We start from the raw sequence: 15,453 nt of genomic DNA, 5'->3' as shown, positions 1-15,453 counted from the left end.
TATTCCTGACATCTCTTTGCCATCTCAAGCCAAGGGGTTAGACATGTTATACCTATACTTAGCTATAAAATTCTTACTCATGCCTGATACCAAAGCAGAGGCATTTTAATACTTACTTTATTGAAATCTCTTCAAATATACTGGGTCTTAATAACCTTTGCTGCTTAAATTCTTCCAAGTAATTAAAGTCTCCTTTAAGAATCACTTGTTGATACAGAATTTCAGCCCAATCAGGAACAAAGTCATAGGCCTCTGCCACAATAGAAGCCTTTAAAAGGATGGAGGGAAGAAGGACACCATTAGAGGCAAGGAGTCTAGAAAACAGCTCGACGCTGTGCACGCTCACCGAGTGTGACCGTCCCCGATGATGTTAAAGGCGGTCTATCAGGGTTGGTGAAAAGTTTGATATTACCCTTCCCCTGACACCCCAAATACCTTCCCCTTCAGTGTTTCTAATCTTAACACTGGATTAAAAGAACTGCTGAAGATTTTTCTCTCTCACTCAGCTCTGTTCAGTGAAAGGGCTGATTCCCTGATAACTATCCCTCCATGTTAAAGGGCTGGAACCGACCTCCCCGAAGCCCTGGCTTTTTATGCATACCCAGAAGTGCGCACATTCTGGAAACGCTGGGCTCAGAGGTGCTCACGGGACCACGAGCAGCGATGTTACCCTGAACCTCAACTGCTGAAGTGCAAAGGCTTAACAGCATGGAGAAGGGGAGAGTGTGTTGTCTCCCTGGTCTCCAGCCTCTGCCCAGACAACATGCTGGTGAGAAGTCCCACTGTGGAAAGGCAGCTGGATGGATCAGACAGCGGAGTCGGGGAGCTGGCTGAGCTGAGACCTTTCGGGAAGCCTCTCAGCCTCTGGGCTCTACGACAGGGACACCAGGAGAGACGAGGCCGGCGGTGCCGGTGGGCCTTGACGCTCACCTGGTAGAACCGAGGCAGGGCCGCGATGCAGTCCGGCAGCCTGTGGCGGCTCAGGTTGATGAGCATCGTGTTCCGGCCAGTGTTCAGAAAGTGAATCTGCAGCGTGATCAGCTTGGTGAGCCGGTGGCAGTGCAGGGCCTGGCGCACGCAGGAGTCCTGAGGGGTGAGGGTGGAGGCAGGCACCGATGAAGACTTGGGGCATCTCCCCTACGGCCCCTCCAGCAACGGAACAAAATTATTCCTCCTGCAACACCAAGCCGCAAGGCCAGTCTGGAGTAAGACTCACGGTTACCTTGGCGTAACTCTCTGCTGCGTCCAGCATCAGAGTCAGGGCCTTCAGCAGCAGCTGCTTCAGCTGCTGCCCGTTCTTGAGGCTGTCCTCTGTAGGGGGATAGAGCAGATGTGGGTGTGTCTGGCTCCCAGAGGGGGCTCCTCTCTCCCCACTCAGCAGCAGGGTGGGCTAGAGAGACAGCCCAGCTCGCGTCCACAGGGAGGCGGGCGTGTCTCACTCGGGTGAAGTGAGATATGCTCGCTCACTCCCTCTCCACACCAGAGTGGGATTCACTGCCCCATCTAGTTCACTCCTCTGAGATGTCCTGGCGGGCGTCCACAGCCTCAGCATACACTGGTTCCTGACAGATGACACCTCTGGACGCACAGGCTACAAGAGGGGTAAAGGGTTCCAACCCCGTTTCCACCCTTCTGGGACCCACTGGATGAATGTCAAGAAGCTGAGGTGGGTGTTAGTCTCCTGGTTTCTTGCCGTTCTTAGCCCTGAGACCCTTCCCTGGCCAGCAGCACTACCCCGGCGGTGCTGCCGTGACCTCTGCATACCCCAGGGCTGAGACTCGATCAGTTTCAGTTGGATGCAGGCAGCTGCCTCGTGGTTTTCGCCGATCTCCCGGCACATGCTGAAACACAGCGCGATCATGTTGTGCTTCTCGCTGTCCCCAGGGCGGCAGCGCTTGATGTAGTCCAGCAGGGCTGTCTTCAGGGTGCCACTCTGCCCAGAAAAAAAAGGGATACCAAGGTCTCAACCAGGCACTAAAGAGCAGGCAGGACTGACCTAGTCCTTTGATTCTGAAAGTTCCTCAGAAACTCCCACGGGAAAGGAAAAGAGAGGCACAAGTGAAAACAGATGTTGATGCTCCACAGGCACATGCTCTCCGCTGGCTGGGAGTGGGAATGGGTAAGACCTGCCAGAGGAAAAGCCTTAACCATGTGCATAAAGGCATGAATCTTCACAATTCCACTCTAAATTCTGTCCCTCAAGAAGTAAGCAGAGGAAAGTGCTAAGATGGATATAACAAGGCTATCTGATAGCAAACAATTAGAAACAATCCAGATGGCCAGAAAAAAGGCTAACGTAGCCATCAAAACCAATGTTGACTTGAAAACTGAGAAATGCAGGCTATTTCCTATTTGCACAGCATGACACAAGTTTAGTAAGAAATGTAAACATGTATACATGTATGTTTACATGCTTGTGGGTACATGTGCAAAGAAAGGGCCTGTACCGAACTGTTAGCAGCTCTCTACAGTAGCTAGACACACAAGGCTTTTTCCATGTTCTGTTTCCCAAGTGTTGTTCTTGTTTTTAATGTGGAATACTTCACAAATTTCTGTGTCATCCTTGTGCAGGGGCCATGTTAATCTCTGTACTATTCTAGTTTTTAGTATATGTGCTGCTGAAGTAAGCAAATGTCTTAAATATGTATTACTTTCGTAATTGGAAACAAAGTTATTAAAAGAATGCTTCAATGCAGAAACAAAAATGCCTCAAAAACAATTTTAAAAGTCCTGAAGGTATCCCTTGCTCCTTTCCTTATAACTGGACTGGTTTGTCCTGAAACCGGCCCAACACTGAGGAGAGTTTTTCTGCTTCTCTTAATGCTTCTTGTTAACTGAGAAAAGCAGGGTACTTCCTACCTGCACAACATATAGAAAATCCTGCTCAGCTAGCCTGAGTTCTCAGATAACGAAAGCGCACCTAGGTTTTAATTAGTTTTAATTAATGTTTTTGGCCCTGCCACATAGCATGCGGGATCTTAGTTCCCTAATCAGGGATCAAACCCGTGCCCCTGTATTGGAAGCGGCGTCCTAAACCACTGCACCACCAGCGAGGTCCCACAGGGAGGCGAAATGGGTAGAAACAGTGAATCAGCCAATGAAAGACTTGGAAACAGGCTCTCAGCGTGCATGCCTGGTGTCACACACACGCCTCAGACACACAGCTTGTCTAAGGACAGACAGGAACCCAGAGGCCAAAGGCTGGCGAGTCAGGGCTTTGCTCCCCAGCCTCCTTCCTGGAGTCATCGTGCTCCACAGCTTTCTAGGCCCAGAGCTTGGCACCCACATTTGAACAGCTTAGTAACACTTCTTCATGGTCCCGTGAAAACTCTCCACTCTTAAGGGCCCAAGCAGGTCAATCCAGGGAGGGGAGGGTCTTGCCCCTGCCAAAGCAGGCCTTGGGACAGTAAGTGAGGAGACCTGTTGTTCATTATTCAGCATCTATCAGCACATCCGTGACCTGGCTGCAGCTCTGGAAACTTAAGCTCCTGGTTTCGGTGCATGTCTGAGGGAGGTCCTTAGTTTCCCGCCCTCCATATCCTGATTGGGATTATTCCTGAGAAAACCTGAGACTCCCGAGTGTCAGTAGAACAGCAGCTCAAAAACACTGTACACCTACAGGGTCCAGCTTCTTCCTCATGAGCACTTCAAAGTAGTGCTTTTTATGCAGCAAATCAAATATGTACGTCATCTCATTGTACCTTCCGATGCCAGTGAGGAGACGCACCTGCAGAGAGACAGGGCAGCTTGCATCAGCATTGCTTTTGGAGTTCTCTGCGCCAGACCACCTCCTCAAGAGAAGGGGTGGCAACCCACTCCAATACCAGGCTCCAGCAGGAAGCAGGGTTGATGGCCAGGCGGCCATGCTTCGCTCCTTTCCTCCTCTGCCTGTCTTCCTCCCTCCTGATCCCATGCACTCAACAGGGGCCTTCCCTGGAGAATTCAGAAATGCTTCTCACTGGCTGTCCCCTCCTCTGCTGTCTAAACATGACTACCACGTGCTGAAGGCCATCCTCCTGGGCGGGCACCCTTCCCTCTCCACACTGCTGATTACAGCACCCAACGGCTTGCTCAGCCACGTGGGTCAGTTTCAAGCCTACAGAATTTGCAGCAGTGCGGGAAGCTTGAGTGGTCAGCTCCTTTCAGTTCACACACACGAGGCGGGTCTGAACCTTGTTTTGCAGGGAAAATGACTGCTGCCTTAGCCCTCTGGAAAAGCTAACCACCTGGGGTGAATGGGTGTGACTGCCTGGAGCATGGCAGGGATCCTCTCTGATTTCTGTCCCTTTGGTGCTATTTTGGATTCTGACAGAAACCAAAACCTGAGCAGAGGGTTGAGCTGCCCAGCCAGCTACCAAGTAGGCAGCGATATCGAGACGGGCAGACCCTCTAAAGGACATCAGCTCTGAGACAGCCTCCAGCCCACCTGCCTGTCAAAGGTGGTCTCAGGACAGGGGCAGGGGTCAGGGGTGACTTACCACCAGCCCGTACTCCTCACTGGGGGCCAAGTGGTTGTCGGTGAGCAGCCGGGCGGCCTGCAGGACGCGGATGATGCCCTCCATGTGGCATGTCAGCGTGAAGCAGTGATGAGCCAGGATCAGCAGCTCTGTGGCTGGGTGGGGTGGGCACGTGTTAAGACAAGACTGTCCACTCTGGCTACCCAGTGTCTCGCTCCGCGCCTGGCCGGAGGGTGATGGGGCCTTCTGGAGAAGGCTCTCCCCCGTCCTGAGGCCCCTGGCCGCACCCGTTTAGCTCTGGGACAGCCCTGGATGAAGTCAGTTTTTGTCTCAGTGACAGCACAGGGCTGGTTAACTCTCCTCAAAGACAGTCCACCATACAGTGACAGTGCTTCTAGAAGGCGAAAACAGAGCAAAGAACCCTAGCTTCCCAGAGATGGAGACACTTCCTGCACAGAGACCGATGGAGTCTCTGTCAACGTGATCTGAGGGCATTCTCTGCAGCTCAGTGGAGCATCAGGGCCTAATCAAGTGCTAGCTGATGCTCGGTCCTTCTATGGGCTTTTAATTTGATGACACAAATTTAAAACTACTACACACAACCACTATGAACACCATTAAAAGGGAAAGAGAAAAGGGTCTGTGGTGCTGGAAGCCAGAAGAGGGGTTCCCAGCCTTGGCGCACACGCTGCCGATGTGCACGGGCCCCGTGTACCCGGGGCCTCCCCAGACCTGCTCACTCCAGTCCTCCAGGCCCTGGCGCGCGCATTTCCTCTCCAAACCCTTCTCGACGCCCCTGGTCTGTGAGCTCCAGGACTGCTGTCTGACTTGCCCACCACAGTCCTGGTTTTTAAGAGTAACTGGCACACAGTCAGTGCTCAGCAGATATTCTCAGCAGAGAAGCAGGAGATGCAGAATTTGTACTTGTTTTTTGGGTATGCCGTACGGCTTGTAGGATCTTCATTCCTTGACTGAACCTGTGCCTACAGCAGGGAAAGCAAATTCACTGGTCCGCCAGGGAATTCCCAGAAGGTTATTTTAAAAATAAAACTGTTTTACCTCTTAAAATCTCACTTGCTCACTAAACATCAGTAAGATGCCTTTTTTTGCATCTGTCAGATTTGCAGAGTATAAACATTCTCTGGTGGCTCAAACGTAAAGAATCTGCCCAAGATACAGGAGAGACAGGTTCCATTCCCAGATTGGGAAGATCCCCTGGAGAAGGAGTGGCAACCCACTCCAGTGTTCTTGCCTGGAGAACCCTGTGGACAGAGGAGCCTGGTGGACCACAGTCCATGGGGTGGTCAACTGTCGAATGTGACTGAGTGACTACCACTTTCCCTTTCAATGCGTCCCAGGAAATGATATCCTCACACACTGCTTATGAGGGAGCAGTGCATTTTTCTTTTCTGAAGTAAATTTGGCAATATATGTATTTTACATATATATATGTATATGTATATGTATGTGTATAGACATTACTTTGCCAACAAAGGTCCGTCTAGTCAAGGCTATGGTTTTTCCAGTGGTCATGTATGGATCTGAGAGTTAGACTATAAAGAAAGCTGAGTGCCGAAGAATTGATGCTTTTGAACTGTGGTGTTGGAGAAGACTCTTGAGAGTCCCTTGGACTGCAAGGAGATCCAACCAGTCAATCCTAAAGGAAATCAGTCCTGAATGTTCATTGGAAGGACTGATGTTGAAGCTGAAACTCCAATACTTTGGCTACCTCAGGCAAAGAGTTGACTCATTGGAAAAGACCCTGATGCTGGGTAAGATTGAGGGCAACAGGAGAAGGGGACGACAGAGGATGAGATGGCTGGATGGCATCACTGACTCGATGGGCATGAGTTTGAGTAAACTCCGGGAGTTGGTGATGGACAGGGAGGCCTGGCGTGCTGCGGTCCATGGGTTCACAAAGAGTCGGACACAACTAAGCGACTGAACTGAAAGCTTTAAAAACGGGCATACTCCTGAATCAGGAATTTTTCTTATAGAAGTAATCATGGATGTGCACACAGACTGCCTGTGAGCATGTCTGTCACAGGGTTTAAAGTACCAGAAGCTACTATAAGCAATCTGCAGGTCCTGTAATGGGGTACACCTTTTAAAATTACATGTAAGAGAAACACTGTGTAACCGTTAAAGATTACGTAGAACCGTCAGTGTCATGGAAAGATATTAATGACAGCGTATTCATAATTATAAGTAGTATCCACAGTACAATGCCATTTAAAAAAATGACAACCTATGGACTTGCACGGAAACAGATGGGAGGGACTTACCCTACTGAAGGAGCACACCACCACTGTGCAAGTAAGCAGGCTTTGAGATCACACAGACAGTGTTCAAATGCCAGCTATGTCACATAATAAGTTATAAATAAATCAACTTATTTAAAGCTTCAGTTTCCTTCTTCTAAAATGGGGACAATAATAGCCATTTTGCAGGGTAATGTAAGAATAAAATAAGCTAAATATACCAAATGAGAAAAGGTTACTTTTTGGTGTGATTTTAAATTTCGGGCTGCATTTCCATATATATTTTCTAATTTTTCTTCAATGAACTTATGGCTTTCTACTAAGAACTTATAAACAATCGTGGAGGAGGAGGGATCCAGAGGAGGAACAGGATCCAAACAGAAGACTTCTCAGTGACCTGCTCTGGCCCAAAACATGTTAAGAAGATGGCTGACAACTTACTGCAAGACAGCTCCCCGTGGGGAACAGAGGAAATCTTCTCCAACAACTTCATGCCCACCAAGGTGCGGTCTTGACACAAAGCGGTCAGCTGAAGAAATGTCTGGCTTTCCTCTGCTGGGGTAAACACCTGCTTGTGTCCTGTATAGAAAGATGTGGAGAAAGGTGCTAGTTTTACCGTGACAGAGACCAGAGGAGGACAGGAGCCCCAGGGCAGGAGGCCACTGTGCAGGCCTGGGCCCAGGAGGTCACACCGAGGGAGCTCCCCGGGCAGCTGTCCTCCAGTGCCGCAGGTGAGATGCCCTCGCACAGGACACCAGGGTCATCAGCTCAGGGAGAGGCACTGTCACTCTAAATATAACCCTAAAGCAATAAACCAGAAGCAACAGTAGGAGAGTTAACGCAGGGCCTCCCTGGCGCCCAGTGGGTGAGAAGCCACCCTGCACAGCAGCGGACACCAGTCTGATCCCTGGTCCTGGCAGACCCCGCGCGCCAGGGGCAACTGAGCCAGTGTGTGCATCCCAGCAGGAGCCCACGTGCGCCCCCTGCGGAGCCCACGTGCAGCAGCCCTGAAGCCCGCGCATCGCAACAGGAGAAAAGCCACCACCAAGAGAAGCCCGTGCTCCCCAGCTAGAGCGGAGACCTCGTGCTCCGCAACTAGAAAAGGCCTGCACGCAGCAATGAAGACCCAACACGGCCAAAAATAAACAAGTAAATAAATATTTTTAAAAGAAGAAATAAATGCAGTGTGTTCTCTTTCAAGTGCAACCTGGCACCTTGCAAGGACAGCATACAAGATGTACATGAACATAAATCGAATTCTTAATGCGGGGAGCTGGAGAGTGTGGTCTGAAAGGCCAGGGAGGCCTGACAGCAGGGCACCTGTTCCCTCCGACGGCGTCAGCAGCTCCCGGGTCACCTCTTCAGCCACAAGCTCAGCCACTGTGTCTGGCCTGAGGCCCTGGGTGCTGATGACGGCTTGAGCTCGCTTGCATCGATCAGGCCGCTGAGAGGCCAAGACAGCCCGGAGCAGGGCCTCACCATCCTGGGCAGCGACATCTGCGTAGGAACAGCCCAACTCCTGAGAGGAAGGCAGAGCCAATCCACGCTGTCATTAGGAGCCAGGCGAAAGCCAGAAGAACACCACCCTTCCCGAAATCTGACGTGGACAGACACCATCGTTTTCTGAGCTTCAAGATCCCTCACCCTGAGCAGGAAGCTTACGAGAAGCAAACCCGTTTTTCGAGTCCCTTCTATCACTTTGCCAATGAGCTGAATCCAAGCAAGAGAAAGGTTTGTCTTCAGAAATCATCAGGGGACTTACCCTCTCTCACCCAACAGTGAGCTTTTCAAATGTCATGAAATCTAAATAAAAGGCAGAGCCCTTCTTTATTGTTCCCATGGCAGCAGGAAACCCTTAATTTCCAAAGACGTCTCTGCGCTTCGTCCAAGGTAGGGCTTTCAGCGCTCGGCTAGCTTTCTCTCGCACTCTTCCACTGCATTTAGAATCAAATCTTTTTCTCCCTCAATCCGCCCAAAGCCAAAACAATTGCTGGCTGCTTTGGCTCCTGTCTTTACATTCAAGTTTAATTTAAAATTTGAAATTTTGGGCTCTGCTCCACGTGGCGAGCTCCCCTCTATGGTTCAGGGGGGTGGATTTACAGGGGCCAGCACACCGACAAGAGCTCTCCTCCCAGGTAACGGTCATCACTGACGGGCTGACTGGGCAACGTCCCAACCCCCCACCCCGGCCCGCCCCCAAAGCAGCTCCCCGTGGAGGCCCCGCTGGCGTGCACCTTGGCGAGCTCGTAGAGGCAGAGGACCTGCCGGCAGTAGTTCTTCCCGTGGAGGCACCTGCTTGTCAGAGTTTCCAGGTTCGTCACCACTTCATCCATGAGGGGCGGCATCACAAACGACTGACCGTCCAGACTGGACACTGGAAGCAAACACAGGTCTGCGGGGGGCCTTCAAGGCCGCTCCTCGGCCCCTGTGACTCTGCCTCTCTGGTCACAGCTTCCTTCACTGCCCTGGGTCTGGGGCTGCTTCTAACAGGGCTCACACCCCACTTACACTTCTGTCATTGCCTTCTTCCAGGAAATCCCAGCCCAGGATACTTTGAAGGTCTCATAGGCTGAAAACGACTCTAAGCCACCTAACACACTAGAGACCATCAAAGACACTTGCCAAACTCTCCCCTGCACACATTCCCTCCCAATTTCCCCTTATATCAAGTCAGTCACAGGTCCACCTGACTGTATCTCAGAACATCTCTGTAGTCACCGCCTGAGGTCCAGCCTTCACCCTCTGCATCTAAGAGGCTGTTCCTGTCTCCTGCTGCCCCTTCCCTGCTCCCCCGGCTCAGCCTCCCAAACCTGGTGTCCTTTGCATCATAAAATACAGATCACAAAAATCAAGGATCATCTGGAGAGATATCTTAAAGGCATGGTAAAAGTAAAAGCCATTCCTGGTTTCTCTTTTAAAAAAAAAAAAAAAAAAAGCTCTTAGCCTACAATAAAACTTCAATTTGATAAAGGGTTTCCTATTAGGGGAAAAAAGTAGGGAAGAATATTTACATGACACTGTTCCTAATAGCAAAAATAAAACTGAAAAATTTTAAGTGTGGATCGGTGAATCATTGTTAAAAAAAACCACACACATGCATGTAGGACTCTGCAGCCGCTAGAAGAACGAGGCTCATCCCTGTGTACTGACAGCACACATGTCCACGCGCGCGTGCAAGCCCACGGACAGAAAACAACGCACACCAGGCAAGTACAAGACGCTATTCTGGGGAAGCTGGTGGGGGTGTTGTTGAACAGGTGAGTAACTTTTACTTTTCTACTTTATGCATTTCTGTATTGTGTGATTTGTTACATTAAGAATATAATACTTTTGCATTTAAGATATTACTTTTTAAAAAATACACTTTAAACACACACACAAAAAAAAGCAACTCAGACCATGTTATTCCCCTGCTTAAAATCCTTCATTAGGGTTTCCATTTCTAGGTCTCCCCCACTGAAACTCAACATAAAACCTAGACCCAGGGCACGGAGCGCTCTATGAAGACTCTGAAAAATAAACAGTAGCAGGTGGGTTGAAGATAACCTGCACTGCCATTGTCTCCCTGCTAGTAACCTCCAGACTGAATGCAGTGCTGCCTGAAACCCAGAACCCATCACTGCGACTCATAGAGAGAAACAGCACTTCAGGAGACATCCTCTAGAACAGGCTCAAGGAGTGGAAAGGGAACTCCCAGGAGCCATTATCTCTGGTCTCTGCTCTTAAGCAATCCCTTAGCTATGGTGGGCCAGGCTGCAGCGGCAGCTGGCAAGAGCCAAAATTCAGAGAGGGACCTTCTTTTCAAAACAGAGGTGCTCTGGTCCTAAGCAGGCAGAGTGAATCCCTGCTCCTTTTTGCGTTATCCTGTCAGCTGGCCCAAGATGCAGGCAGTCAGGAAAGTGTATGACAGAATGGGGTAACTGGTAACTCCAGCTTTGGCCAGAAGACACAAAAGGGAAGCCTCAGGCAACCAGAAAGTGCCCGGGAGAGAGATTCGTTCAACACAATGAAGCTGTTCATAAACATTAGGGCTCATCCATTCCTGGGCTCTGCATTATGGATCTGGTCCTGACCAACAATCAAAGACTCTGAGGAATGAATCAACAGACAGACCACCACCCAGGCCTTACTCTGGGCACAGGATGGGCCTGAATAGCACCACAGAGAAACTGAAAGTGGATGTTGGAACCACAGCCCACAGACAGTGGGTTGGCACTTGTAGTCTGAACCTAACCAGGTCAACTGTCTGCTAAACATGTATCAACATTCTTCATAGGATTTAAACAAGACCCAACATCTCATAACATACTACTCAAAATGTCCAAGATACAATGCAAAATTATTCAGCATACAAAAATACAGGACAAGCTCAACTCATGTAAGAAAAGAAATGCTGAAACTCAGCACTAAAACGACGTAACTGTTGAAATTACGTGAAAGAGACTTTAAAACAGCTACTACAAATGTTCCAACAAGCAGTTACGAATGCTCACAAGATGAACAGAAAAACAAAGTCTTAGCAAAGAAACAAAAGGTATAAGGAATAAAAAGGAAATTTTAGAACTGAAATTTAAAAATCACAGAAATGAAAACTAACAGAATAGAAATGCCAGAGTCAGTGTAAATGAAGATAGATGAACAGAGAAAGAAGAATTGAAAAAGTTGAACAAAGCCTCGGGGACTTTTGAGACAATAACAAACATTCTAAGATTCATGTCACTGGAGTCCCAGGAGGAGAGCAGTATGCATATGGTGCCGAAAAAATATTTTTAAAAAATGATGTCTGAAAACTACCTAAATTGGATAAACCCACATGCTTAAGGAAGCTCAAACAGCATAACCCACACCACCCCCTGGCCAAAAATCAAACTGCTGAAAAGACAGGAAAAAAAAAAAAAATCTTGAGAGCAACAAGAGAAAAATGCATTATCTACAGGGGAACAACAATTCAAATGACTGCAGATTATTCATCAAATACCATGCGGGTCAAAAGGAAGTGGCGGAACATTTTTAAGTGTGGAAAGAAAGGAATAAATGTTCTATATCATCTATATCAGCAAAAAATCAGCCTTCAGGAATTGAAGGTGTAATAGAGACATTCTCAGATAAACAAAAAACTGATGCAGTAAAAAAACTGAAACAATCTGCTTCTAACAGACAACTCTAACAAGTCACCAAAGGAAGTCCTCAAACAGATGGAAAAGGGACTAGAAGGAAACTTGGAACATCAGGAATGGAGGAGGAGCAACAGAAACTGCAAGTATCTGAGCTTCTCGGGCAGTCCAGCAGTTAAGACTCTGTGCTTCCAACGCAGAAGGGCGCGAGCTCACCTTGGTCAGGAAACTAAGCTCCCATACGCCACACGGCATGGCCAAAAGATTAAAAAAAGACTAAATATCTGAGTAAATACACTGATAATAAACTACTCTCAAGTTTGTTAAAACATATTTTTCAGTTGAAAACAAAAAATTTAGCACTGTTTGATGAAATGTTCAATGTATGTAGGCGTTACATAATAAGGCAACTTGGACATAAAGGGAGAGGACCCACAAGGTTTCTACCCTTCAGCTGAGGTGAGAAAACATGGTTTTCAGTAGACTGTGAAAAGTGACAAGTGTTTAATGCAAGCCTTAAAGCAACCAATTAAAAAAAAAACTATGCAAAGCCATATAGTCAAAATCCCAAATTAAAATGGAAGACTAAAAACTGTTAAAATAACCCAAAGGCAAGAAAAGGAGGTTTCCTCAAAAAATACAAACTACCAAAACCCACCCAAGATTAAGAAAAACAACAACAATAACCTGACTAGTGATATAACTACGAAATAAATTAAATTTGTAGTTTAAAATCTTCCAAAACAAAAATCTCCAGGTTTAGATGGTTTTACTGCTAAATTCTATTGAACATTTGAAGAAATAACACCAATTCCATACAACATTTTCCAGAAAACAGAAGAGGAGGGAAACTTTCCGACTCACGAAACTGGAATTACTCTGATGCAAAAACCAAAGAGAGTATAAAAAAGAAGAGTACAGATCAATATTCTTCATGCATATAAATGTAAACATTCTCAACAAAGTAAGTTGATTCCAGTAATATATCAAAAATAATAATGTACTATAACCAAGTGAGGTTTTTCCTAGAAATACAAAAAGCTGGTTCAGTATTTTAAAAAATCAAGTAATGTAATCTACTGTATTACTGGGGTTTCCCAGGTGGTGCCAGTGATGAAAGAATCTGTCTGCCAATGCAGCAGACATGGTTTCAATCCCTGGGTCAGGAAGATCCCCTGGAGGAGGACACGGCACCCACCCCAGTATTCCTGCCTGAAGAATCCCCATGGACAGAAGAGCCTGGTGGGCTACAGTCCCTAGGGCTGCAAAGAGTCGGACACAACTAAAGTGACTTATCACACACACACACATGCACTGTACTACTAGTCTAGAGAAGAAGAAACCACAACCATACCAATGGATGAAGGAAAAAAAAGACAAAATTCAACAATGATTCATGATAAAAACTCTCAGCAAATTAGGAATAGAACTTCCTCAACATGACAAAGGTAACGTCAAAAATCCTAGAGTTGATCTGATACTTAATGATGAAAGGCTAAATGCCTCCTCCCTAAGACCAGTAACAAGGCAAGGATGTGATGGAAGTCCTTGCTAGTATAATAAGTCAAGAAGAATTAATAAGGTAAAGAGACTGGAAAGAAGGAAACAGAACCACCTCTATTTGCTGATATGACTGTCTCCATAGAAAATCCCAAGGAATCTACAAGAAAACTCTTAGGATAAGTGAGTTTAGCAAGATCACAGAATTTAAGCTTAATGTAAAAAATCAACCATAATTCTAAATGTGATCATGTACAATTGGAAACATGATTATTTACACAGAGTAAATTTCAGTGAATTAATTTTAAGTCAGATAGATTCCCTCTAATCTTGCTACATAGCTAGTTAAAGTACAGGTGTTTCTACTTCATTGACTAGTTAATTACCCAGTTTATGGATTACCCTTAAGTTAGTGTAACTGGTATGTCAAAAGACTCTTTCTACCTGGAGAGAATGCCAAACGGCACCTCACAGGAGTCAGCAGCGTGACCTTCACTTACTGCTCTGGACTCTCCTCAGGGGGATGCCAGCCTGCTCTTCCTCCTCAGGAAGCTCAGCACTTCGTAAGAGCGCGAGGATCTCTGGGTGCAGGTCGTCCACACCAGCCTCCCCCGAAGCCAGCGCTCGGCAGTGCAACACCAAGGTGACATCTTGGTTATAGAAACGAAAATACCGGCACGCTCGGCTTGCTTCGTGCACACGGCCGTCATCCAGCAGGCGCCCGATCAAACAGTTTAGGGACGCCTGCTCCTTCCAGTTCAGTTTATTGTCACAAATGTCTCTGGACGGAAGGCCATCAAGTTCTAAGTATTTTGATGTGTTCAGAACAGCCAAGTTAGAGAATGAAAACTCACTGGCTAAGCCATCAAAGGAAAGTTCGCCTCCAGCTGAGAGCTGCTGAGGCCCTCTGGGCTCTCCTTCCTCCTGGCTCCCCCCGAGGGTGTGCTGGGCGACACGACAGAGCCAGATCTGCTTCTCCAGGTCCTCCAGCTCCTCCAGAGGCACCGGGTCCTCCCGGGCGAGCCAGTGCCCTGCCAGCGAGAGCAGCAGGTGGCGCTCCTCGGCGCTGCTGGGGCCCCCTGCAGCAGGGCGCTCGCCTGCCCACAGGGCCTGGGCTGAGAAAAAAGAAGCTGCTGCTCTGCTGGAAATGGAATTTTTCTTAAAATTCTCATGACATTTTTTCCAGAAGTCAATTCGTGCTTGTTTCAGGGACCACTGGTCAATGTGCTTTAAGGTCTGCATTTCCTGTGTAATCTGTGAAATTGAGCAAAGCAATTCTTAGCTTTTCCTAGATAAAGAAGTATCACAAATGTTAATGCTCCCTAAGTAAACCATACTTGTAAGAATCCAAATCAAACTAGAGAACATGGGACTTGGCTACAGATGATCCTGGAAATTTTATCTGTAATGTTAAAAGTATGAAAAACAATTCTAAATTTATCTAATTGAATGAAGTTCAAGAGGAAGCCATGCTATATTTAATTCTATTCAATATAGTTGAAGCATGTCCTGTAAGCTAACTTTATTTTAAAGCAAACATTCCTCAAAAATGGGCATTGCACGCTCATCCATTTCTGAAAGTAATCTGTGTGTCAAGAGTGAAAAAGTATCATCTCTGGTAAGTCACATATCTCACTGAATTCTCCAAATAATGCTGGTTCAAAAAGCTCAGTTTTTAAATAACTTCAAAGACTTAATGATACCTCTTCAATTACCAAGTCGTCCACAGGTAGCTCAGCTAGTTCTGCTACCCTCCTGGCCAAAGCAAAGTGTCCGTCTGTCTCCAGTTTTTCCAAAACTGACCTACATTCATGCTGAAAATTCTCAAGGCTGTAGCTAGTAATAATTGCACGATTAATGGCTATGGAGGTATCCTTCAAAATCTGACTTAGGACACACAGCTTCTTCACATCTGGACCTGTGCCAAACAGAAGCAGATATAAGCATTAAAATAAAATGAAATATTAAAAAATAGAAGCAAAATACTGATATGGCCATTTCAAGAGCAACTAAATATGAGGTGAGAATGTGTATTTTAACCTAGTAATGTGTTTAAAGGGAAAACAACCGCCTCTTCTTCTATTCTGCTTGGCTGGCAGAGGAAGCCAAAGGCAGCTCCCA

The 15,453-nt window shown here is 47.1% G+C and overlaps 1 protein-coding gene and 1 non-coding gene across 6 annotated transcripts in view; both read right to left on the bottom strand.

Annotated features, from left to right (window-relative positions):
• Window positions 1–15,453, bottom strand: part of SPG11 (SPG11 vesicle trafficking associated, spatacsin) — a 72,516-nt gene that overhangs the window by 1,009 nt on the left and 56,054 nt on the right. For all 5 annotated transcript variants that reach the window (XM_043920955.1, XM_043920957.1, XM_043920956.1 and 2 more), the window contains exons 29-39: window positions 15,036–15,250; window positions 13,833–14,586; window positions 8,953–9,092; window positions 8,039–8,237; window positions 7,160–7,297; window positions 4,479–4,612; window positions 3,620–3,727; window positions 1,765–1,933; window positions 1,223–1,311; window positions 931–1,086; window positions 117–268 (exon numbers count right to left, since the gene is read on the bottom strand). In XM_043920955.1, coding sequence (XP_043776890.1) covers window positions 117–268; window positions 931–1,086; window positions 1,223–1,311; window positions 1,765–1,933; window positions 3,620–3,727; window positions 4,479–4,612; window positions 7,160–7,297; window positions 8,039–8,237; window positions 8,953–9,092; window positions 13,833–14,586; window positions 15,036–15,250 — 2,254 coding nt within the window. The remainder of the gene's footprint in view (window positions 1–116; window positions 269–930; window positions 1,087–1,222; window positions 1,312–1,764; window positions 1,934–3,619; window positions 3,728–4,478; window positions 4,613–7,159; window positions 7,298–8,038; window positions 8,238–8,952; window positions 9,093–13,832; window positions 14,587–15,035; window positions 15,251–15,453) is intronic.
• Window positions 2,527–2,631, bottom strand: LOC122706004. Its single transcript, XR_006344267.1, has one exon. It is a non-coding gene; the product is annotated as a U6 spliceosomal RNA (small nuclear RNA).

This window comes from Cervus elaphus, chromosome 12 (assembly GCF_910594005.1).
Source record: "Cervus elaphus chromosome 12, mCerEla1.1, whole genome shotgun sequence".
In the NCBI taxonomy this organism is placed as follows: Eukaryota; Metazoa; Chordata; class Mammalia; order Artiodactyla; family Cervidae; genus Cervus; species Cervus elaphus.
The sequence above is the reverse complement of the archived record's forward strand: the minus strand, read 5'-3'. Positions and strand labels throughout refer to the sequence as shown.